This window comes from Lissotriton helveticus, chromosome 12 (genome assembly GCF_964261635.1).
Source record: "Lissotriton helveticus chromosome 12, aLisHel1.1, whole genome shotgun sequence".
Classification (NCBI taxonomy): domain Eukaryota; kingdom Metazoa; phylum Chordata; class Amphibia; order Caudata; family Salamandridae; genus Lissotriton; species Lissotriton helveticus.
Window position 1 is genome coordinate 274,714,296 of NC_136073.1, and position 24,312 is coordinate 274,738,607.

General features: G+C 46.8%; 1 protein-coding gene across 1 annotated transcript in view; it reads left to right on the plus strand.

The window, feature by feature from the left end:
• Positions 1-24,312, plus strand: part of AP1G1 (adaptor related protein complex 1 subunit gamma 1) — an 803,442-nt gene that overhangs the window by 350,422 nt on the left and 428,708 nt on the right. Inside the window, exon 9 of the mRNA XM_078671300.1 lies at positions 9,016-9,096. Coding sequence (XP_078527426.1) covers positions 9,016-9,096 — 81 coding nt within the window. The remainder of the gene's footprint in view (positions 1-9,015; positions 9,097-24,312) is intronic.

Consider the following 24,312-nt stretch of genomic DNA (forward strand, 5'->3'; position numbering starts at 1 on the left):
TTTTGGAAGCAGTACGCCTGTGCGCTGGTAGGTTATGTTGGTTGGCTCCGCGTGGCAGCATCTGCGCCGGAAATGATGTCCACGTCCCCTATAGAGGCGCCACCCTGGTGCACAGACATCAGTTCTTTACTTTATGCCCCAGCCAGCGCTGAACCGAGAGAAGAGCTACCGCTCCCACAGTTTTGACATGAGTTTTGTGACATTTTGTTGATCTTTTAAATTTATTTTTAACCTCCTGCTGTGTCGAGGATGTCATCGAGGAAGACTGATTTTAAACTCTGTGGCTCCTTTCACCGATACATTTCGTTTACTAACCCGCACCGTGTGTGTTTGTGGTGTCAGGAGTGCGACCACGACTCCAAAGTCTTGCTCAGACTACTAGGCCATTGCGCCGAAGGCTTTGAGGGAGTGGCCGCTGTTGCTAGCGGCCCGGCATGGACTCCATGGACATAATGGTCCCGCTTGAGAGGAAGGTCTTGGGACCGTTCCAGTAGTCCAAAGTCCTCTTCATCACACTCTAAATTGTCGGGGCACTCGGGTAAGCGGCACAAAAAACCCACAAGAAATTGAAGCACTTCTCGTTGGCTGATGCATCAAATGAGAGCATTGGCTTCAGAGCCTGGGTTCTTTGAAACCTGCGCGTGGGCCGGCTCAGAGCCTCCCCAGTTTACTGGGAGCCGGAGTGACCCCATCTCAAATTAAGGAGTTCTATGAGACCAAGCGCCTCAACTTTGTGCGACCCGACCCCTCCAGCGCGCCTTCGGACTCCATGGGGTCAGAGGGGGTCCCATCTGGTTCCGTTCCGGTGGCCCTGATGGGCACCCGTGGATCCGGGCTAATGCTGGTCGTGCCACTACGACCTTCCCCAGTGCCGATGTTCTCGGTGCCAGTCCCATTGTGATCCTCAATGACCGGGAACTGCAGCGACTGCAGATTCCGACAGGACCCCGTGTCCTAGGTTGGAGACTGAGCCCTATTCTGGAGGGCTAGGCCTCTGGGAGGGGTTTCTGGACCCTTTAGAATACCAGTATGATCAGGATATGGACTGATGTGAGCAACTGGGTGATTCTAGCTGACTGGCTACGTCCCCGGATACCGGCATGCTTTCTCCCCCTACCGTGGCCAAGGATTAGGGAGCTACATACGCAGTGGTGGTGAGGAGGGCAGCTGAGGTCCTCGACTTTCTGTTGTCCTTGGTGCCAGTCAAGTCCAGCATCCTGAAGGAGGCGCTGCAACCGGGAGTCTCTGCCTCTGGACCCCTACTCCCATTCAATGAAGCGCTCACTGACGTCCTTCTGGGGACCTGGTCTAAACCAAGCACAGGGGCTCCTGTGAATAGGACTATTGTCCACCGCCCTGCTCCAGGGATCCAAATTTCCTCACCCAACACCCTACCCTAGAGAGCTTGGTGGTCCGAGCCGCCACTTCCCATGGCGCGTTCCCTGCCGCTCCCCTGGACAGGGAATCCAAGAGGCTGGACAGCTTGGGAAAGAAAATGTTTTCTTCCACCAGTCTTGCATTACGGTCAGTGAACATTGCAAGCTTATTGGACCGCTATTCCCACATGCTGTGGGAAACCGTTGCGCAAGTGCTGCCACAGGCCCCGGAGGAGAACCGGGCCATTCTCTTTCAAGCAGTTACAGACTGGAGAGATGCAGCGAAGTTCACTATACACTGTTGCTTGAATATGACGGACCGACTTGACAGTGGCCCTCAAACGCCCCACCTGACTGAGAACATCTGGCTTTTCAGGGGATGTCCAGGCTTCTCTCATGGACGTGCCCTTCAATGGCACCTGTCTCTTCAGCGACAAGGCAGATGTAGTGCTGGAGCGCTTTAAGGACTCACGGGCCACAGCCAAGTCCTTGGGCCTCTCAGCTGCCCCAAGTTCCCAGTCTGCCTTTTGCTCCTTTTGTGTCCATCGGAGGGATTTTCAACCGTGCCAATCCTAACCCAGCAACCTAGCCACGCAAGCTTAACAGCCTCTGCATGGACAAGGGCATGGTTGATTCTGGCCTCATCGGTTAGCTAGCCAGCGGTCTGGTCCATCTGGTCCAGCCACCTCACTCCCAGCAATTGTGTCTCTTTTACCTCACCCCCAGCAGATGCACCCTCCAAACCTTCCTAATTTTGCCCTTTTAGATCATGCACATGCAGTTGGTGGCAGGATCTGCTATCACCTCCACCACTGGCAGTCCATAAAATCAGACAGGTGGGTTCTGCGTATTGTCTGAAGGAGCTACTCCCTCCCCTTCGAGACTACTCCTCCATCCATGCCTCCATCTTGCGACTGGCTGACTTAGGATCATTTGCCCCTGCTCCGCGAGGAAGTCATGGCACTCTTGGTCATGGGAGCCATAGAGAGGCTGCCCATGCCAAAAGTAGGTTATGGTTGCTATTCTGGATTCTTTTTGGTCCCCATAGAAGGACAAAGGTCTTTGTCCTGTTCTTTGATCGCTGAACCCTCAACTACTTCCTGAAGGAGAAGTTCAAGATGCTCACATTGGCGCAGGTCTTGACTGCCCTGGACCCAGGAGACTGGATGGTAGCGTTAGACTTACAGGATGCCTATTTTCGCATTGCCATCCTGCCTGTTTATCGGCGCTACCTGCGGTTTACAGTAGGCCACAAGCATTTTCAGTTCCCCAGGCTCCTTTTTGGTCTTTCCAGCGCCCCTTGGTGTTCACCAAGGTGATGGCGATAATCGTAGTTCATCTATGCAGGCTAGGGGTGCTAGTCTTCTCCTATACCAATGACTGGCTGCTGAAGGCGTGCTCGTCCCAGGCTGTCATCTCCCAACTCCAGGCTATGGCGAACCTCCTGCATTCGCCAGGTTCACCATACACTTGCTGAAGTCACATTTGACTCCCTCTCACACTCCCTTTTATCAGAGCTGTTCTGGACACATTGCAGTTTCAGGCTTATCTTCGCGAGCGGTGAGTCCAGGATATTCAGGCTATGATACAGATGTTTCAGCCTGTGCCCTGGGTTACAGTGAGACTGACTCAGAGGTTGCAACAGTGACTGGGCATGGAGAGTTTGGTATCCCCAACTTCTGAACATGAATGTCGATCCTCTGATTAGGCTGCCCCTTCGGGAAGATATTCTGTTGCAGCTACAGGGGAGGGTGCCCGTCACCCGAACCGGTCAACTCTCCACCTTCTTGCATGGAGATGGAGCAGCGGCAGTTGATAGATGTCGACCTTCCTCTTGAAGTTTGCAATGGCACCAGGCGTCCCTCACCCAAGACGTTACACGTCTGCCGTTGGAAGTGATTTGTATCATACTGTACAGAAACCTCTATTGACCCACTTTCTGCTTCCCTTTCAGATATTTTGCTTTTTATTCTTACCCTTGCCCAGCAGGGCTCTGCTTTGGGCACTCTGCAGGTTATCTTTCCACTCTTTCTGCCTTCTTGCGGCTGCCTGACCAACCATCTTTATTTAAATCCCCTTTTTTAAATAGATTTTTGATGGGCCTTGTACATATGCTCCCCCCTTCTGCTTTTATTCTGCCTTAATGAGACCTTAATGTGGTCCTCACATTCCTGATGTTGGCCCCTTTTGAGCCTCTTCACAGTGTCACCTCAGGCTGCTCTTCATTAAAACAGCTTTTCTTGTGGCAATTACATCTGCCCGAAGGGTGAGTGAGCTGCAGGCTTTATCTTTACAGCCTCCATTCTTCCCCGTCTATCCGGACAAAGTGGTGCTTTGTACTAGGGCCTCTTTCCTGCTGAAAGTGGCGACACCATTTCATGTGGCCAATCAGTCCACCTTCTACTCTGCTCCACATCCTTCTTAGAAAGAGGAGCGACTCCGCCGTCTAGACCCAAAAAGAGCGGTGTTGTTTCCGCACGAGAGACCAACTCTTCGTGGGGGTATGTTGTTCGAAAGAAAGGGCAGTGTAGGATGTTGGCTCTCTATATGGTATGCCACTAGGTGGTAATACTATGAACAGAGTCCAGAGAGTCCCCTAAAGTGTACAGGGCTCAATGCAAACCTAAAGATGCTCTATTAGTGGTAGTGTGGTCGAGCAGTCTTAGGCCTGGCACAGAGGAGTGTAAGACATTTATTGCACACACATGACCAATAACTGACACCCAACTTAACAAGCATTTACAACTTAATAAAATTTCACTTCGTGCCAGCAGGATCAACATAAACAGCAAATTCTCTTCTTTTCTTGATAAAACTGATACCTCGTCTTGATGACTGACTCCAAAAATAACAAGATCCATACTTACTATAAGTGGTCTTCGCAGTACTGCTTCTAAGATTTTACTCACTTCCTCCCAGAAGCCATCAAGTTGGGGACACTGCCAGAACATGTGCACATCGTCAGCCCTTGGTAAACCACACTTGGGACAGGATTTCGTATTAGTGCCACTGAATTTGGAAAGACGCTTCGGTGTCCAGTAGGCTCTGTGGGAGGTAAAGAGGTGATTTCTCCTTAGGGTAGCAGATTTCACAATGGACCAACATTTGCTCATGGATACTTGCCACAGGTTTTGGAGGTCCAACGATGGAAGATCCTTCCCCCAGGTATTTTCCGGGATCCGCAGGTCCTCCTCCCTGGCTTCGATCATTGCCCAGTACCATAGTTTAATTTCTTTTCTCATTTCGGAAGTTGTTATCATCGATGCCTCTAAGGTGTTATTTCCGCTGCACTTCTCATTCAGCGTTCTTGCCCAACCAGAGAGTTGATAATACTTGAATTTCGAGAGGGATGCATTTGTACTTGCACAGAGAGTCTCCCAGTCTATTAGAGTGTTCTTAGCTACTAATTGGCAACATACCTGAAAACCCGATGTTTTGAGCGGTTTCGCCAAACTGTCTTTAAGGCACTCCGGAGTTCCTGGGGAGTCCCATATGGGCGCGAACTCACTATAATACGGGATATTGAGGGTACTCCTGATCTGATACCACAGTCTGGTTGCTGATTTTAACAACTTCAGTTTTATTTTTTTTTAAAGTACTTTGGGTGACCAAATTTGTACAGGGAGTGACCAGTATTAATGGTCATTGCTTTGAGATGTTCCGGATACAGATCTTGATTGCCTAATAGAACCCTGATATACTTAAATTGAAAAGCTCTGAAATATTAAGTGGATAAGAACAGTTCCCCCCACACATTTAGAATGGGTGGCCTCCGTGAACAGAGTAAATAAGTGGGATAGGAAAGGGAAACCTAGCAGGAAATACAACTATTGGGAGATTTGGGAAGATTCACAATTTGTTAACTAATTGGGAGACTGACAACACTGAATTGCTAAGCCCTATACATTTCCAATGATTATGCAATGGCAATACTTCCAACAGGCATGATGCTTGTATGAGTGGTCAGGGTGGCCAGCTCCCCTACTTCGCAGAAAAAGTATTGAAAGTGTCATGGACGTAAGGGGGACCCGTCTCTGTAAAGAAACATTGCGAGTTCCCCCGATTCCAGATGTTGTGATGGACTAGAAAGTAGAGATGTGGGTCCCCGATAACTCCAAATACACTCGATTGCAGAATGAGAAAAAAAACCAAAAAAAAAACCAAGCATTTACAATGCACGAGGTCTCGCAACTGTGAGTTTTAAAGCTATTGATATTGTAAATGGCAATGCCTTTTGAAAAATTAACAGGTATTTTAATTTATAATAGTAATTTTCGACCAGTACCATAACTACCACTATTATTATTACTATCACCACAGAGTAGTAATAGTACTAATTGTAGTGATGGTTATGGTACTTGTGGCGGTTGTAGCTGTGGTGGTGGTGGTGGTACTGGTGGTCTACGTGGATTGTATTTCATTACTCATGCTACTGCTGGAATATTTTTTAACAAAAACTAACAAACATCATCATTTGCAACGCCAATAGTTCAAACATTTCGTGATGCCAGCCCTATTGCATTGCAAATGCTTGTTTTATGTTGCAGGCATGAGGTGCATAATCTACTTCCCAAAATACAATCTTAGATTTGTAGACCCTCGTAACAGTCCTATGGTAGGAGGCAGTTGTTCAGCCAGTGTAAGGCTAATAGCTCACACAAATTAGCATTTTGATACCTGAGGTTTTAAATTACAATAAACGTAGTAGACCTCAGGCAGGAGACTTGAGTTACCAGTAACTGTGGAAAGAGCAATAACTTTAGAAACTGGTGCTTTATTTCACCTTTTCCGTGGTGTTATTGCGTTCAAATGTGCACAATGGGGCTTATTTGCAAGTCCCTTGCACCGCCGGTGCTTCACTTTTTGTGTGGGAAAAAGTGACGCAACGTCGTTGCAAGGGGCTTGTAAATAAGCCCCAATATCCTGTTTCTCTGGCTCTAAAGCAGGTTTGCTGTCCTGGTTCTCTGCTCTACAACGGCTCTGTTGACCTAGGTTCTCTGGCTCTAAAGCAGCTCTGCTGACCTTGTTCTGTGGCTCTACAGCAGCTCTGCTCACCTGGGTCTCGGGTTCTAAAGTAGCTGTGGTGTCCTGGTTCTCTGGCTCTAAAGCAGCCCTGTTGACCTGGTTCTCTCCCTCTAAAGCAGCTCTGCTGACCTGGTTTCTCTGGCTCTACAGCAGCTCTGCTGACTTGGTTCTCTGGCTCTAGAGCAGCTCTGCTTACCTGGTTCTTAGGCTCTAGAGCAGCTCTGCTGACCTAGCTCTCTGGCTTTGAAGCGGCTCTGCTGACCTGGTTCTCTGGCTCTAGAGCAGCTCTGCTGACCTGGTTCTCTTGCTCTATAGCAGCTCTGCTGACCTGGTTCTCTGGCTCTACAGCGGCTCTGCTGACCTGGTTCTTTGGCTCTAGAGCAGCTCTGCTGACCTACTTCTTCTCACTCTAGAGCAGCTCTGCTGACCTAGTGCTCTGAAAGAAGGGTGGGGTTTGTAATCAAATAAGACTGCATTGAGAGAGCCCCCTTTTTTTCTAAATGCTGGACGATGCCCCCGGTAATTCTGGTGGGTGTAAACAATGTGTTTTTGAAAGTGCATAGGAGATCTTTGTGAGGAAATAGAGGTTAGGCAGAGCACGTGCATATGTTTTAGCAGAGAGCGTGCATATGTTTTGTCCTTCGTGCGGAGAGAGGGAGCAGAGCGTGTCCATATGTTTTGTCCTGCATGCGGAGAGAGGAAGCAACCTAGCAGCCATATGCGTGCACATCTTGTGTAAGCCGTACGCGCACATCTGCTGTGTCATCAGCTAAGCTGTTAGACAGACGTACGCATGCACATGTCCTGTCCCCCTTCGCCCACCAAACCGACAACAATAGGTCTCGCGAAGGCGAGCAGCGCACGCACGGTCGCTAGACGAGACCTAAAAAAGGAGAACCACACCATTTGTAGGAAAAGAAACTTTGTTTGTACCGCAATAAGGTAAGTATGTTTTTAAATAAAAATACTTTTCACTTTCAAAAGTCTACAGTGCAATTTCTGAACAATTCAATGTTATCCTGTGGAGGAAAACAATGTGGTTATGCAGGTAAGTATACAACTTAAAATACCAGTCTTCGGGACGAAAGGTCAGCAAGAGGCATGGATCAGATGAGTACCAAAACTACACCACCAGCGGCACAGGGGCGGCCGGGGGCAGAGGTCAAAATCTGAGTTCCGGCCCAATGCATTTCAATGGAGACTGGGAATGCTCAAAGTAACTGGTTGCAGGTAGGTAAATCAGTTGCAGGGGCCAAGCTTTGGGAGTTAGATCAAACATGGGGGCACAAGGTGGCACCACACATACACCCCCAGCTGCACAAGGGCAGCCGGTTGCAGGTTGCAATCTCATCATTGTGCGCCCAGTGCTTTTCAATGGTGACTGTGCTTTGAACAAACAGGCTGCAAACATCTCACCGGAGGTTGCAGAAGGGAGACCAACAACAGCAGAAGTAATTAGAGATGTAGTGGTCGTGGGGGCATGGTCAATTGAACTCACTAAAGTCCAGGGACTTTTGGTGCAGGAGTGCCTTTAGAAATCGGAGTCTTCTTACCGAAGCCGGTCGCGGTCAGGGGGAGCCTTTGGATTCAGGCTCCTGGCTTCGACGTGGAGTCTAGTAGTGTTCAGCCTATGTTGGACTTGGTCAGGATTGCTGGGGAGCCTGTTCTGGGTTGGTGATCCACCTGGATATGGGCCAGGACCGTCTGGTGCAGAGTGGGCAGAACTCGCTGATCCTGAGGGCAGTGGTGTCTTTTGTGTTGGTTTCTTAGGGAAAGAACCGCTGTCCTCAGGAGTTCTGGTCTTTTTCAAAGTTCAGACAGTATTCCTATGGTTTCTGGAAGTCGCTGGTTGCAGGACATGCGTCGTGTTCTCGCAGCATCTTGGTAGTTGGAGACAGGCCGGTAGGGCTGGGGCCAAGTCAGTAGTAGTCTTCAGGATTAGCGGCATGGTGTAGTCTTCGTCCTTCTTAGGGCTCAGGTAACTAGTTTCGAGGTCTTAGGGAGCCTCCTAAAAACTAGATTTAGGGGGTGCTTTAAGGGAGTAACCATAGAGTCACTGGACCCCTCACCTGGGTTGACTACACCCTCTATTATGTTACCCTCCTGTGGGAGGGGGTATAGTCCTATCTCAGATTGGCAGAGTCCTCGCTTCTTCAAGATGGAAAGGGACTGAAAAGTATGCTTAACTTCACCTTCTCCACCTGACAGCGCTACGAGGTGTATGTAGGTGACTCGGACACCACTTTGGATGCAGACTACGCCACGCAGAGCCAACCGATGCCGCTTACAAGCGCTCAGGGGTACTGCTCACGAAAAAATCTTCTGGATCCAGTCTGATGCCTCGGGAAATTCATAGATAAGGAATCTGTAGCTAGATATTGTCCCTACCAAATAAGACTTTACCGAAGATAAGTAACTTGTTTGACAAGCAATGTGTACATAAAATGGCTGTTGTAAAGAAAGTCTCCCAGCAATGTGGAATAGAAATTGAACAATGATTAATGGGAAGTGTTAGGAAAAACAATAGCAGGAGTCTTTTAAAGAGATGCATATCATTATGAATCAAAGTAGTGTAAAATTTTACTAATTTTCAGTGATCTGTTTACTGTTTCAGGTTCGAATACTTCGGTTACTGCGAATTCTTGGTCGGAATGATGACGATTCTAGTGAGGCAATGAATGATATCCTGGCACAGGTATGGTCTAGGTCCTGGAGATTGTTTCCTAAGGGTGCTGGGTTTAATTAAAGATGTGAGCCTATCATTAGCTTGACAGTCAGAAAGCGGTAATGTAAGTGAATAGTAATAGGATTGAGCTTCCTTTTTTTTTGTGATTTTGTTTTTGACCATTTCAAAATTGAATCATTTTAGAAAAGCACATTTTTGGAAATATTATGTTCGAGGCGTATGAGCTGCAGATTCTACACTCTCATTAAATCGCCACCTGGTGTTTGGCTCGGATGATTGCATGTTGTTGTCGTCTTGGAAGAAGTCTTTGTAGTCACGAGATAGGTGACTCCTCCCTTGCACAATAGTGCGCATGGGCATCAGCTCCATCCTTAGATTGTTTTTTTCTGCCACTGGGTTCGGATGCAACTTTTCCGCTCCGGTTCGAAATCTACTTTCCAAGGACTTTGACGCCTAAAACTTTCTAAAAACAACTTCAACATCAATGTTCACAGACTCCATTTCATCAGTTTGATTCCTGTCGACGCGGGCCGTTGGACCTACCCACGTGTTGAGGCTACAACTCATGGAAAGGACACCATTCAAAAAATGACCCGTGTGTGGAGCAAAATTTCCACGCAGCGACCGTCACGAGGTGTGTAACCTGTGTTTATCACCTGAACACGACAAGTCGAACTGCACAGCTTGTGCGTCCTTTCGATCCAAGAAGACCATTCGAGAACGTGACATACAGAGATCAGCTCCGGAACCGGTGGATATCTTCGACGAAGTTCCATGTGTCCCCGAGGAAGGTTCCGATCTCCAAATCGTATCTGAGGCAGACGACTCCGATGACTCCATACCATCAGGTCAACGCGTGAGTACGACTGTCCCTACCCCAGCTCCAACACCTAAACCAAAAGCTAAGGTCAAAACTCCGCCTTCAGGGCCCAGTTGAGACCGGGACATTGCTTCCAAAGCCCTGCCCTACGGCAAAGGACTATACAACAACTCCTAAGGCGAAAGACAAGCAGAAACCAGGCCCGGAGCCGAAGAAATCTGCGTCGAAATCGATTTCTCAAGAAGAGCTTTTTCGACCTGATCTTTTGCAAAAAAGGATATACATAGATCCAAAAACAGGACATGTTTCCACTATGCCACATAGAAAGAGGAAGATAGATACAGCACCTTAAACTCCAGTGCCTGTCAAGAAGGACTCTGCCTCATCACCTATGCACCCTTCTTCTCCTGTAGCTCCTCTTTCACCTTCTATTCCTTTTAACACTTCACCTCAAAGTTCACCTGCTCATTCACCACAAAATTCTCCACCTCAATCTTCACCTCCACAGAATGAAGATGAGTATAACATAGGGGATGGGGGAGACCCAGATGAGCCCTTTCCATAACCTAGTGATGTACCAGACTGGGAATATCCAAACCCGCAAGATGTACCTGATATCCCTGACCCACATACATATCCATCCAAACCATCTCCTCCTGAAGATAATATTGGGTTTGGACATCTACTTAATAGGGCTGCCATCTATCATAATGTAACAATGCACTCCGATAAGGCCGAGGAAGATTTTTTGTTAGACACTTTTGAACACTCACAAAAATCTGTTCAAATATTACCCATGATTAAAGGGGTCATTAAGCATGCCCCAGAAGTGTTTAAAGATCCTGTACGAGCTAGGATCATAAACCCAAGAATAGAAAAAAGTACAGGTCTGCTCCTGGGGATCCTGCTTACATTAAAGGACAGCTACCCTTAGATTCCCTAGTCGTTTCAAACTATAGCAAAAGAGCAAATTCACAGACATCAGGTGAGGCACCACCTCCTGATAAGGAATCACAAATAGATGCTTCAGGCAAAAGGATAGCTGCACAAGCTAGCAATACATGGCGTATAGCTAACACACAAGCCCTCCTCGCAAGATACGACAAGTCTCATTATGACCAGTTAGAAACCCTTTTACAACATCTACCTGACCAATATAAGGCACAGGCAAATGACATTATACAAGAGGGTAAGCTTATTTCAAATGCCTCAATCAAGTGCGCTCGTGATGTAGCAGACACTGCATCTAGAGCAATAAACACTAGTGTCCTCTTTAGAAGCCATGCGTGGCTATGCATTTTAGTGTTTAAGCAAGAGGCGCAAACAACCATCTTAACCATCTTAAATCAACCATTCAACCAACAACAATTGTTTGGTCCAGAGGTAGACGTAGCACTTGAGAAAATGAAAAAAGACACTGATACTGCAAAATCTATGATAGCTCTGCAATCCACTCAACCAAGAGGCTCCTTTCGTTGCTCCTTTTACAGAGGAGGCTCCAAACAAACTGGCGCAGACAATTCAACTTCTTTTAAAAACAATACGCAAACATCCTCCAATAGAGGATATTTTAGAAGAGGCTACAGAGGTAATAACAATAAGGGAATAGGTCGAGGTAATAACAACAATCGAGCCTCTTCCACCCCTAAACAGTGACTTCCTTCAGCTCCCCCCAACAGCATACCACTCCTGTAGGGGGGAGATTAACACAGTTCCTACCTGTCTGCAATTCCATCACAACAGACAAGTGGGTAAAACAGATTATCCAGTATGGTTACTGCATAGAGCTTACTGCTACCTCTCCAAATATACCACCCAGACAGCGTCCAATGTCCACAGAACATCTAACGCTGCTCCAACAAGAGGTTCGCTCATTGCTGCAAAAAGATGCAATAGAGTTAGTTCCATTGCAACATCAAGGAACAGGGGTATACTCACTCTACTTCCGAATACCCAAAAAAAGATGGGACACTAAGGGTAATTTTAGACTTAAGGCCTCTCAATCTGTATATACACTCAGATCATTTTCACATGAAAACTTTACAACAAGTGTTCCCATTGTTGCGACAAGGCGATTTCCTCACTACACTAGACCTCAAAGACGTCTACTTTTACATTCCCATACATCCTTCTCACAGGAAGTATCTCAGGTTTGTGCTAGAAGGACAACACTATCAATTCAAAGTCCTTCCATTCGGGGTCACAACCGCACCACGAGTGTTCACAAAGTGCCTAGCAGTAGTAGCAGCACATCTCAGAAGACAACATATCCATGTCTCCCCGTACTTAGAGGATTGGCTCATAAAAGCCAAGTCATTTAACCAGTTTGTTCAACACGCATCTCAAACAATTCAGACACTGCACAACTTGGGGTTTACAATAAACCACACCAAGTCACATCTACAGCCCTCTCATGTACATCAATACCTAGGGGCTACCATAAACACCAATACAGCTCTAGCTTATCCCAGTACAGCCAGGATACAGAGCATTCAAGCCTTAGTTTCAAGGTATCAAAACTAACACTCTCTCCCAGCCAGAGTGTTCATGCAATTAATAGGCATGATGGCATCTTGCATTTTTATTGTACCATATGCAAGACTGTATAGGCGCCCATTGCAGGAATGTATAGCACATCAGTGGAATCAGGCACAAGGACAACTAACAGACCTGGTGTTGGTGGACAGCCGCACACATCGCTCTCTGCAGTGGTGGAACACCATAAACTTGTCCAAAGGGCGGCCGTTCCTCGGACGCATCCCTGACAGGATGGGGAGCACATCTGCTACACCACACAATTTAGGGAAGATAGACCGCTCAACAAAAGGTGCTTCACATCAATCAACTAGAGTTGCTGGCAATTTTCCTAGCACTTAAGTCCTTCCAAGTGCACATACGGAACAAAGCTGTCTTAATCCTGACGGACAACATGACAGCCATGTACTACATACAAAAACAAGGAGGCACACATTCCCTGCAGCTGTCCCAGTTCGCACAAAACATCTGGAGATGGGCCATTCCACAAAAGATATATCTGCTTGCAGAACACCTTCCAGCGGGTTCACAATCAGATAGCGGATCTGTTAAGTCGACAGACACAACAGATTCACGAATGGGGACTACATCTGCAAGTTCTTCAACCATACTTTCACAAGTCGGGTCATCCAAACATAGACCTGTTTGCCTCACACGAAAACGCAAAATGACCCAACCTTCGCCGCCAGGTTTCCACACTCTCTGTCCAAGGGCAATGCGATATGGATGAACTGGTCAGGCAGATCTGCGTACGCTTTTCCGCCAATCCCACTAATACCACTAGTAGTACGCAAGCTCAGGCAACAGTCTCTCAAACTGATCCTCCATGGCACGCCAACCGTGGTTCACCACACTGCTGGAACTTTCTCTAGTTCCACAATAAAAACTGTCTCTGACACCATCCATGCTTACGCAGTACCATGGAGACATCAGGCATCCAGATCCAGGTCAACTGAATCTGGCGATCTGGCTCCTGAAGTCTTAGTTTGCTTACCTTAACCTGCCACCAGACTGTATGAATATCATTAAAGAAGCCGGAAGACCTACTACTAGAGCTTGCTATGCTGCTAAATGGAATTGATTTGCCATGTACTGCACTAATAATCAAATTGATCCTTTAGATGCTTCCATCCAAAATATTATCTGTTACCTTCTCCATTTACAGAGATGTAATCTGGCATATTCATCTATACGTTTACATCTTGCAGCCATTGCGGCATATCTACAAAACAGACAACATATGTTGTTGTTTAGAGTACCATTAATAAAAGCTTTTATGGAAGGTTTAAAATGAATTATTCCTCCCAGGTTACCACACTCTCCAGTGTGGAACCTAAACATTGTTCTTACCAGGCTCATGGGGCCCCCTTTTGAACCTTTACATAAATGTAAACTGCAATTTCTCACATGGAAAACCACTTTCCTCATTGCTATTACCTCTCTTAGGAGAGTTAGTTAGATTCAAGCTTTCACTATACAAGAACCATTCTTACAATTACACCGTGTGGTAAGTTGGCCTGATGTGCAGTGCTCACTATTCTAGTGATCACTATATATCAGTCCAAACAACCCTTATTGATGATTGGTTGTAAGTCAACCTTATAGACCAGCTATCCTAGTAGCATGGATACGAGCAGTCTAAGGCTAAGACTCTAGAGGGCGTGTTAAGCCAGCTGTTTTACCATCACATTACCCCTTGAACACCCAGTGAAAGGACACCACACAAGTGTTATGAAAATAAACAATGTATTTATTAGAATCACAACAACCCTGTACTCTTTATGAGGACAGGGTGCTAAGCACACAACAAAACTCTTACGAAAATACTTACGTTAGCACGGTATACACAAATGCCCGAGGGGCACGAAAAACCATATACTTTAAAAGTGGAATGCGAATTACTAGCAGGTAAGTAACGATTCTCAGAGGCTTTGGGATCGCTAGGACTGGACTACTGAACCTTTAGATTACTAGCAGGAGGCCTAGGGAACTCGGGTGCAGAGTGTGCACTCTCACGCGGGATGCGGGACAAAGTCTATGGAAGCTAGAATTCACAAAGTTAGTGTTCACGGGCGAACCCGACCTGGTAGGGAGAAAACGACAGTGGATCCTGACCCTTGAATAGTGAGGCTATGCTGGGACACCGAAGTGCCGAAGTTACCTAGCCCAGGGGCTGCAGCTGCATAGGTCTGAAAAGACGTCGGGAATCCTCGTGCCGGACCAGGAGCCTGGAAGAAGGAAGTTGCTGGCAGGCGACCAGTGAAGGAAAGTTCGATGGATCCAAGCCTGGATCAAGGAAGAAGGAAACCTGAAAGCAGAGGGGACCAAGTTCTTGAATCACTAGCCAGTGATTAAGTGGGCACCAGGATGGCACCGGGCGAAGTCACCGCAGTCAGGTGAGTGGGCGCTGCTGGGCTCTGCAGTCTCTCGGACCAGGAGGCGTTGTCGGCGACCAGGATGGAGGTGCGAGCTGTCCCACGAAGGTTCTTGCTGTCGACGTCGCTGGACCCAGGATTGGGCAACAAGTCTTGGGAAATGCACGGCCCACGCGGTGGACCTAAAATGGCGTCTTAGCCGGACCAGGAGGGTCCAGGGTACTTCTCCGATGGAGGGAAGCAAGGGCCAGTCTGGAGCAACCAGACCAGCAACAGTGTTGTCGTCGGGCGTCGTTCGGAAGGCCACAAGCCAGCGGGCTAGTAGCCAAAGGCAACCCCATTTCTAAATCAGGAATTGCAAGGTGGAATGCTAAATGTATACAAATATGCTATCACACATTCCTCATTCCTCACACATTAACAGTTTCGCCTAGAGCGCGCTCCACACGCAAACTAGGAGCCTCCATGGCTTTCTTAGCGGACATTCCCCTAGAAGACATCTGCCAGGCAGCAGCATGGTCTACAACACACACCTTCACTAAACACTATTGTGTTGATGTGCAAGCTAAGCAGCAAGCTGCAGTAGGCCAAGCTGTCTTCAAAACTCTCTTTCAAACTACTGCAACCGATACAGGTGACCACCGCTAAGGGGAGATACTGCTGCACAATTGATGCAAAGTGCAGGATCTGCAGCTCATATGCCTATAACGGAAAATGCTACTTACCAGTATCCATCTGTTCTTGGCATGTAGAGCTGCAGATTTCTACACGCCCTCCCGCCTCCCCGAGACCTGTATCTGTTACAGTTTTTATCTTAATTGGATATACACGCATGGACATCCCTTCTTTATTTCTACTAACTCCATTATTTCCCATCATGACGAAAAACAATCTAAGGATGGAGCCGATGCATATGCGCATTATTGTCCAAGGGAGGAGTCACCTATCTCGTGACTACAAAGGCTTCTACTAAGACAACAACATGCAATCATCCGAGCCCAACACCAGGTGGGGATCTAATGCAAAGTGTAGAAATCTGCAGCTCTACATGCCAAGAACAGATACATACTGGTAAGTAGGATTTTCCTTTTGTAGCCCTGTGTTTGGCGACATTGAACAGATCTAGTTAATTTTTTTCTTTAAAAAAAAAAAAAAAAAAAAAGGCAATGCTACTTTGAAAATAATAGTTTAATAGGTTAAACTTTCACAAATAATTTTACAAATATTATTAAAGGGAAAAGAAAAGCAAACTAGTGCAATGTGACTAAACAGGTTATTGCCTGCCCATGTTGGAAAACTGACACTGTTCCTCTAAGGAAGTACAATACATCAGTATCTTAGTATGCCGTTTCATAGGCAATTTCTTATTTTTATCCGAATCCTGTGAACAGGATCCTGAAGCACTGAGTTAAGACTTTCAGACTTTAAATTACATCTTTTGGGTTCCGGCTTAACTGAGACTCCACCTGTGGAAGAGGTGTGGCGCCGCGGCCAGGGCGACTGACACTGGAATCTGGGGACCACGGTTCAATCCCCGGCTCCGGCGGCAGGTTAGCCCAGCACCATGTGACTCTGGGCAATAGCTTGCTTAATCTTCCCGACGGCCCCCAGCGCCTAGAGACCCTTACGGGCGATTGTGCGCTTTACAAATGTGGACTTTACTTTACCTACTTGAGAAATCGTTTGCATTACTGCTGCCCAGTAGGGCCCTATCTGTGGACACTGACATATAGTGTGGTAGAACGTTCCCTCCTCCCCGCATCCCCTTAGGCAAAGCAGATCTATGGTACCCCCTATTCCGTGTAAGGTTACTCTGGTATAATACATGCAATGTAATATCTTTAGTTGTACCAGTCTCATTTGGGAGGGCATTGACACTTAACGCCAGTCTTTGTCGTCTAGTTCCCCCAGTTCATTAGACCATTTTATGCGTAGGGATTGCATCGGATCAGGTAGATTGTTTGCAAGCTTGCGATAAGTGAGAGAGGTAGCCTTCTTATCCATGTATTCAGTCAGCAACCTATCCTCCAAGGGGGAGGCCTCTGGAAATGTGTTGTCAAGTGGTATTACTGCCATGAGTTCATGTCTGATCTGCATGTATCTAAATATTTCAGAGGACGCTAACCCATAAATCCTCCACCGTAGAGATGCAGATAGAATCCTACTTATGGAAACCCTTACTATTCTGAAGTCTACCCAATCTCTGTGCTTCCCAGAGTGGTATTAGCTGAGTTACAACTCCGTTCCAGCCTAGTTTTCTGAGTGCAGTGTACCAAACCTGGACTGTATGTGCCGTGGGACCGAGTAATGGGGTACTTTGCTTTGTAGTGTGTAACGCTCTCATGATGCCCCATTCTCCCAACCTATATCTGTCTGCTTTATACGCAGGGTCTGTTTGCGGGGCATGTATCGGTTGATTAAGTACTTTCAACTGTGATGCCCAATAATAATATAGTTGTATGTTCGGGAGCGCTATGCCCCCATCATACCAGACTCGGATCAATTTGTCCTTGACGATGCGTGCTGGTTTGTTCCGCCAGAGTAAACTAGAGACTTCCGCCGCTAAGTCACTTGGTGGCACTGGAAATGGTGTATTCTACAGGGCGCAGAGGAATCGTGGAAGCGCCATCATCTTAAAAAGTGCTGCTTTCCCAAGCAATGTTAATTGGTAGGGATTGTCAGTGTATCGTATCACGTTTGACACGTTCCAAGGGTGGCACAAATATTTTTTTAATAAAGTCTTCCGACCTTGGCGTGACATGGATGCCCAAATACTTAAAACTCCCTTCTGTTGTCTGCAAATTACACCCTTTGGTAGTTGATGTGGGGGGCCATGAAGTACATATATAATCGATTTGGACGAGTTGATGGTGTAGCCGGAGACCTGACCATATTAGTCACAGATATTTAACAGCACAAGGATGGAGCGTCTGGGAGATGCCAAAAATAACACATCATCGGCATACAGGTAGTTGCGATCCTCCCAACCAGCTGCCCAATGGAGCCCTCGGAACGTCTGCTCCCATCTAATCCACGCAGCCAGTGGCTCCAAGACGAGGGCGAACAGCAATGGCGAGAGGGGACATCCTGACGTGTTCCACGCCGCAGCGGGAAATCCTCAGATATGTGGCTGTTTGTTGTTACGTGAGCCAAAGGTTTGGAGTACAGCAAGTGCACTCAGGCACAAAATCTGGGGCCGAAACCAAATGTTTCAGGACCGCGAAGAAAAAGGGCCACTCCACCATATCAAATGACATTCGGGCGTCTAAGGGGAGAATAACGGCCGATTCTTGGATGAAGGGTATTTGCGCCATTACCCCATGTAAGCGTCTCAGATTGAGGGCTGTATTTCTACAAGACATAAAGCCCGATTGGTCCGGGTGTACTAGTTTCAGTCTTTTTTAAATGACTGTTCCTAAAGCGATCCCTAAATGCTTTGCCACTGTGAGTATGGATAGGCAAGGACAGAGCGGAGGGGGATTGCGATTATTTTCAAGGCAGTGAAACAGCTCTCTTCTAGTTCGAAATGACCAACAAATGTATGATATCAAGCAGCATGATCTATCATCAACCAGGTCTTGCCTCTAACTTTGTTTCACGTTTAACTTACGTGGTGTCTCCCTTGGTTCTGTGGTATTCTAACTTCACAATTGTGGGAGACCTCCATTTCCATTTTGATGTCTCCTGTTCAGCAACAGCATCGGTGATTGCAGTTTTGGAGAGGATGCAGCTGGTCCAGTGTGCAATTTCCCCCCACACATAGATTGGAGCTTATTCTTGATCCTGTCGTTTCTAACCTGGCCTGGTTAACTGACCACCCTGTCCCTCTCATTAGGTCTGATCATATTGCCATTCCTTTCTCAGTGTCTTATGATAACGTGTCCACCAGTTTTGGCTCCGCTTCAGCGGCACAGGTGAGGAGGTAGGCTACAGATACTATCCCTAAATTCTGTGATGCTCTGGGCACTAGTAGGCCCACTTTGGACAGTCATACAAACAGAGCAGACACACAAGTGAACAATTGGATGAATGGAGCTCTAGATGAAACCGCCCCATTAGAGAATCGGATCTTCCCTAGATTAATGCGATCAGCCATTGGTTCTGTGAGGATTTGCTGGTTCTAAAAAAAGTGTAAGCATCTTGAGTGCAGGTGGCATAGAGAGCATGATCCTGTCTGTAAGAGGGACAACATGGCTGCACATAAAATGTATCCCTGTCCTATCAAGAAAGCGCGCCACAATTTTTACACAAAATTCAATCAGCCCTAGGCTTGTCCCGTGAAATCTTTGCTATAGTGATGTCACTGTAATCTCTATCTTGAGTGTCAATTGCTCTCGCTAAATAGGGGTGCAATTTTCTGACCCAATTCTTAATGGAAAAAGGGGCCAAAATATATGACTCTTTTCCTAAGAAAGTTAGAGATGCCAGCGGCCCAGAGGATAGCTCTGAGCTATTGAACTTAAGGCCTATTTAGCTGCCCCTGCTTTTTGTTTCAGTGAAATCAGGATCACCGTTGGACCCGGCCTCTCCATCCAGTCTGGAAAGAGGGGTATAAGTAATTCTACCTGTAGTGGGTTAGCGCTGCGTTTGATACTGTGTACCATAACTCGCTGCTTAAGAGACTCTGGAGCTGTGGAGTGGACCATAAAGCTTTGAGCTGGGCTGCCTCCTTTTTGCAGGGGTGCACTTTTCAGCTAGTATAAAAGCTGTACTAGTCAAGTGTTTCCAGTGAACCAAGGAGTCCGCAGGGCTAGTCATTGAGCCCTACATTGTTAAATGTGTACTGCTTGCGGTGACCATAGAATGCTATGGGTTTACCATCCTCAAAAATGCAGATGACATGCAGCTTATCATGCTGTCCCAAAACCCTTCTTACATGGCTTAGTCCTTGTGTTTCTGCCTTTCAGAAGTTGTGAGATGGATGGTCTGGAACTGCCTTAAGCTCAGTGCTGGAAAGACTAAGGTGCTGACTCTGGGCATGCAACCCAACATCTGGTCTATGTCTTGTTGGGCAGCGTAGTTGGGTCTGCTACCCTCACCTAAAGCTAAGGTTAAGAACCTGGGAATCTGGATGGTCAGTAAGCTGTCTTATGACAGCCAAATAATTGCAGTGGTGTGGAAATGTTTTGGAATTCTTATGATTCTCTGCCTCATGCCTGGACCAGCCAGAAAAACAGTGGTCCAGGCTCTGATTGTGTCCAGGATTGATTACTTTACGTGCTGTACTTGGTAATCTTCTTTTGAACCTTCCTAGGCCTGCGTGGATGGGGATGCACTCGAGTAGCTGCATTGGTCCTCTAATAAAGCTTGTGCTATTGTCATAAGGCACGTACAAAAATGGATTTCAGTATCTTCAATCGCTGATCAGACTTTAAATAACAGCTGGAAACCTAAGACCGGCTGGGAAAAGGCTGATAGCTGTTCTAACATTAAAAGATCACGCTCAGGTGAGCGCTCTTTCGGCTACCTGCTACCAAAACTGTGAAAAACTCTACCTCTGACAATTCGTAGGACACAGTCACAGTGTTTTTTTAGGAAACCACTCAAAACTTGTTTTTTTTAAGGGTGTCAGCTAGGGGAGCCTAATTACTAAATACTGATCTACAGACACCTGTACCTAGTGCTGGGACACTTCATTGAGGTAGCTCTGTGCTTTATATAATGCGTTCTTATCATCATCATCCTAGGGTTCGAATAACACAAAGTAGGGCATCTCAAAATAGACCTTTGTGCGGAAACTTTGTTGATAACTTTCTCCATAGCTCAGTGCTTCGATTAATAGAATTGAATGAAACATGTCACTTATGTTAGATATTTTCATGCAAAAATATTTTTTTCTCAACTGCAGAAGAAAGGCTTAGACACCCGAAGTGCGGGTGGGCACAATATGAAGGAACTTGATAGTATGATATTAAATTGAAGCATATTAATCTGATAGATCCATTGTCAGAGAAGAAAACGTAATCTGTAATTTTAGTTTTCACATGTGGTATCTTTTAAGGTGACAGAAATTCATAAGAGCCAAAAGACACACAACCTTGTTGACTCAAATCTGTTAGCTGAAGCTATTCAAAATAAATGCCAATGATGAAAGTGTTGAGATGTATATTAGCCTGGAAGGAATCTGACCATCTGCCCCCACCCCTTGAAAGTGGCTTATTGACCGTAAAATGCCAGAGCTTACCTTTGGTAGTAAACTAAAGGTCAAAGATTTGTAACCAATAAAAATAGACATGCTACAAGGAACTGGTAGAGCTTGGATCTGTGATTCCTTTGGAACTCCTAATTAGCTGAAGGGATATTGCTGTAGCACAGAAGCTATAATGTGTTTACTTCATTTTCATGGTTAGAGGTTGTGGTATTTATACTTACTCCAGTATTGGAACTTTCATAGATTCACATGCCTGAATCATTCCCCGTCGTCGAGACGGGAGTCTCCGGTATATAAAAAAGCAGTGCTTAGTAGTAAAGCAAACTGAAAAGAGGCCTAGGCCCATTTCCCTTTTGCAACCCATAGCCTTTATGTTAAAAAGGCCCAAACTTTTCCCTGAACCAATCAGAGCTCCTCACCCTCTAGAACCCTCCTGAGAGAACCTTATGCCCCTCACAATTTTCTACCGCACGTTGTGCTAGGGAGTCTCCTTTGAGCTCTGCTTAAAATCTTTACTTTTACAGTAATTTGACTTCGATTTGAGGTTTTTCATCTACAATGTCTGAGAAGGAGAAGAAAGGATTATTTAGAGCTTGTTCCACCTGCTCTAAAAAGAGGCTTTATACAGATGACCCTCACAAGGACTGCATCTACTGCCTCTATCCAGACCATTAGGCAGCAGATTGTAAGGTATGTCGTACCTTTTCTAATAAAACCTTGGGAGATCGTGAGGGAAGGCTGCTGATCTGGCTTCAGATGGTTAAAGACAGGAAGGAGATCCTCTCAAGTTAGAGTGAAGGGGAATCTGTGGCGTCTAAGATCTCAGAAGAGAAGTAGATCTCCTCAGACACATTCCTCAGGAGAAAGACCTGAGACGGCCCCAAAAAAGACCACTCCAGCGTCTTCAGGGCGCAGTCCCTCAAAATCCCCTTCAGTTACAGCTTAGGGGAAGAAGGGTTCTGCTGGAGAGGTGAAATCAGTGAAATCCGCCTCGGATCCACCACATTCACCTCAGAAAATCAAGATTACCATCAAACGGTCTTCGTCTACGCCTTCTGAGGAGAAAGGTAATGTTTCAAAAAGGATCATCGACGTCGACAAAAACACCTCCGTCGTCGACGAAGTAAGAGTGTTAAAGCTGGTGAGAAAACCGTGTCGACGATTTCACCGTCGACGGCGACATCGTCGACTGTTATACCGTCAACGAGAGCGTCGACGACCGTGTCGACGGCAGCGCCGACGACGGCAGCATCGACAAGGACAGTGTCGACGACGGCAGTGTCGACGGCAGCGTCGTCGAGGACATCGTCGACGGTGACTACGACCCGTCGACGACGATGACCTGGTCGACGGCGATGGGAGAAAAAACACCAGAAAAAAGGTTGGTACCTTGGAAAAAACCTATAACTCCAGAGGTTACATCTCCGAGCAAGGTTTCTCCATTGCTCCCATCTCACCTGCTGGAAGAGGAAGATTCGGAAGAGGAAAATGACGAGTATGGAATTGCGAGTAGTCCTTCGCAATTGCAGGTCAAGTACCAGGAGAAGGATTCTGAGGAAGAATATGGGGATTATCAGGAACAACCCTAGGAACAACACCAGTATCGCCAACAACAACGCGAGGAGATGACAAGTGTGCCATCCTCTTTGTTGAGGGACCTCCAGGGCATGTTAGAGGATTATAGGAGGAGATACCCAGCGACTGCAGTCGCTCAACAGGCCCCAGAGGTTATTCCACGTCCATGGTCGGTGCCAGGGACACTGGTTCGTAGGAGAGGGATTTTGCCGGAGCCTACTGCTAGGTCCCCACCGCCGACGTCAAATCACGATTCCTCGGATGACGATCATGAGGATGGGGAAATTGCGGACACAAGTGCAGAATGGCATGACTGTATCACCCCCTCGCCTTCAACTCCTACGCCGAGACCAGTAGATTCTCCATCGGAGGACATTGGTGGATTTCATAATTTGATGGAAAGAGCCACTAAGAGATTTGCACTGACCATGACAGAAGAGAAGACGGAATGTTTTTTATATGACTTCAAGGACTCGTGTCGGAAATCTGTACGATCCCTTCCTATAGTGTCTCATATTTGGAAGGAAGGATTAAAGGTCATGCAGACGCCAGCTACGGTAACGCCGGTTCTGGCCAGATTAGATAAAAAGTATAAGGCACCTCTGAATGCTCCAGCTTGCCTTTTGGGTCATCCCAAACCAGATTCTGTTATTACTCAGGCGGCACAACAGAAATCCAGGAACCCATCTGCTCCGATTGCAACTCCTCCGGACAAGGAGGGGAGAAGGTTGGATAATGCGGTAAAAAGATTTTCCTTGATGTTGGCTCTGCTAGTGAGAGCAGCTAATGCCCTCGCTGTTCTGGGAAGGTATGACAGGCAGATGTGGTGTGACCTTTCTCCATATATTAACCAGGTGCCGGAACCAGAGAAGCAGGAGGCAAAGAAGATTCTCATGGAAGGAGAGAAGCCTTCGGCCGAAGTCATAGACTGCGCTATGGATATAGCGACCACGGCGTTTAGATCCTTGGGAGGAGCGGCGGTCCTGCGCAGGCAAGGATGGCTTCGAGCAACAGCGTTCAGACCGGAGGTGCAAAGGAAGATTTTAGACCTCCCTTTCAATGGAGAAGAGTTATTTGGGAAGCATATTGATGATACTCTGCAGAGTATCAAGAAGGATACGGATACGGCAAAGGCTCTGGGGACACTGCAGTACAGAAAAGCCCCTTTTCGTGGCTCCAGGGGTAAAGGGCAGTCCTCGTATAGAGGAGGATACCAACAGGGGAGATATTCTTCTTATCCATCCTCATCGCAGCCTTACCGTCAACAGTACAGCCAGCGTCAATCAGGAGGATATACAAAATCAACTCCAAGAGGACGAGGTGGCCGGGGAAAGGACAACACCCGTCGACAATGACAACCTCCATCTTCTGGCTCTGTCAGATGCTCCCCTGGGTGGAAAGATTGCTCACTATCTTCACAATTGGCGGAAAATAACAACGGACCAATGGGTCCTCAAAATAATTCAATTTGGTCATACCCTAGAATTTCTTCAAATGCCCCCTTGTACGCCACCAATGCACCAGAGAGCCAACCATCTGCATCAACTCCGGCAGGAGATTCGGACAATGCTCCGAAAGGGAGCAATAGAACCAGTACCGAAAGCCCAGGAAAACAAGGGGTTTTACTCCCGTTTTTTTTTTGTCAAGAAAAACAAGCTCCAGTGGCGCCCCATTCTGGATCTCCGATCCTTAAACACCTATCTCAAGAAACAATCTTTCAGGATGGTGTCTCTGCAGGACATCCTTCCGTTATTAAACCCAGGAGATCA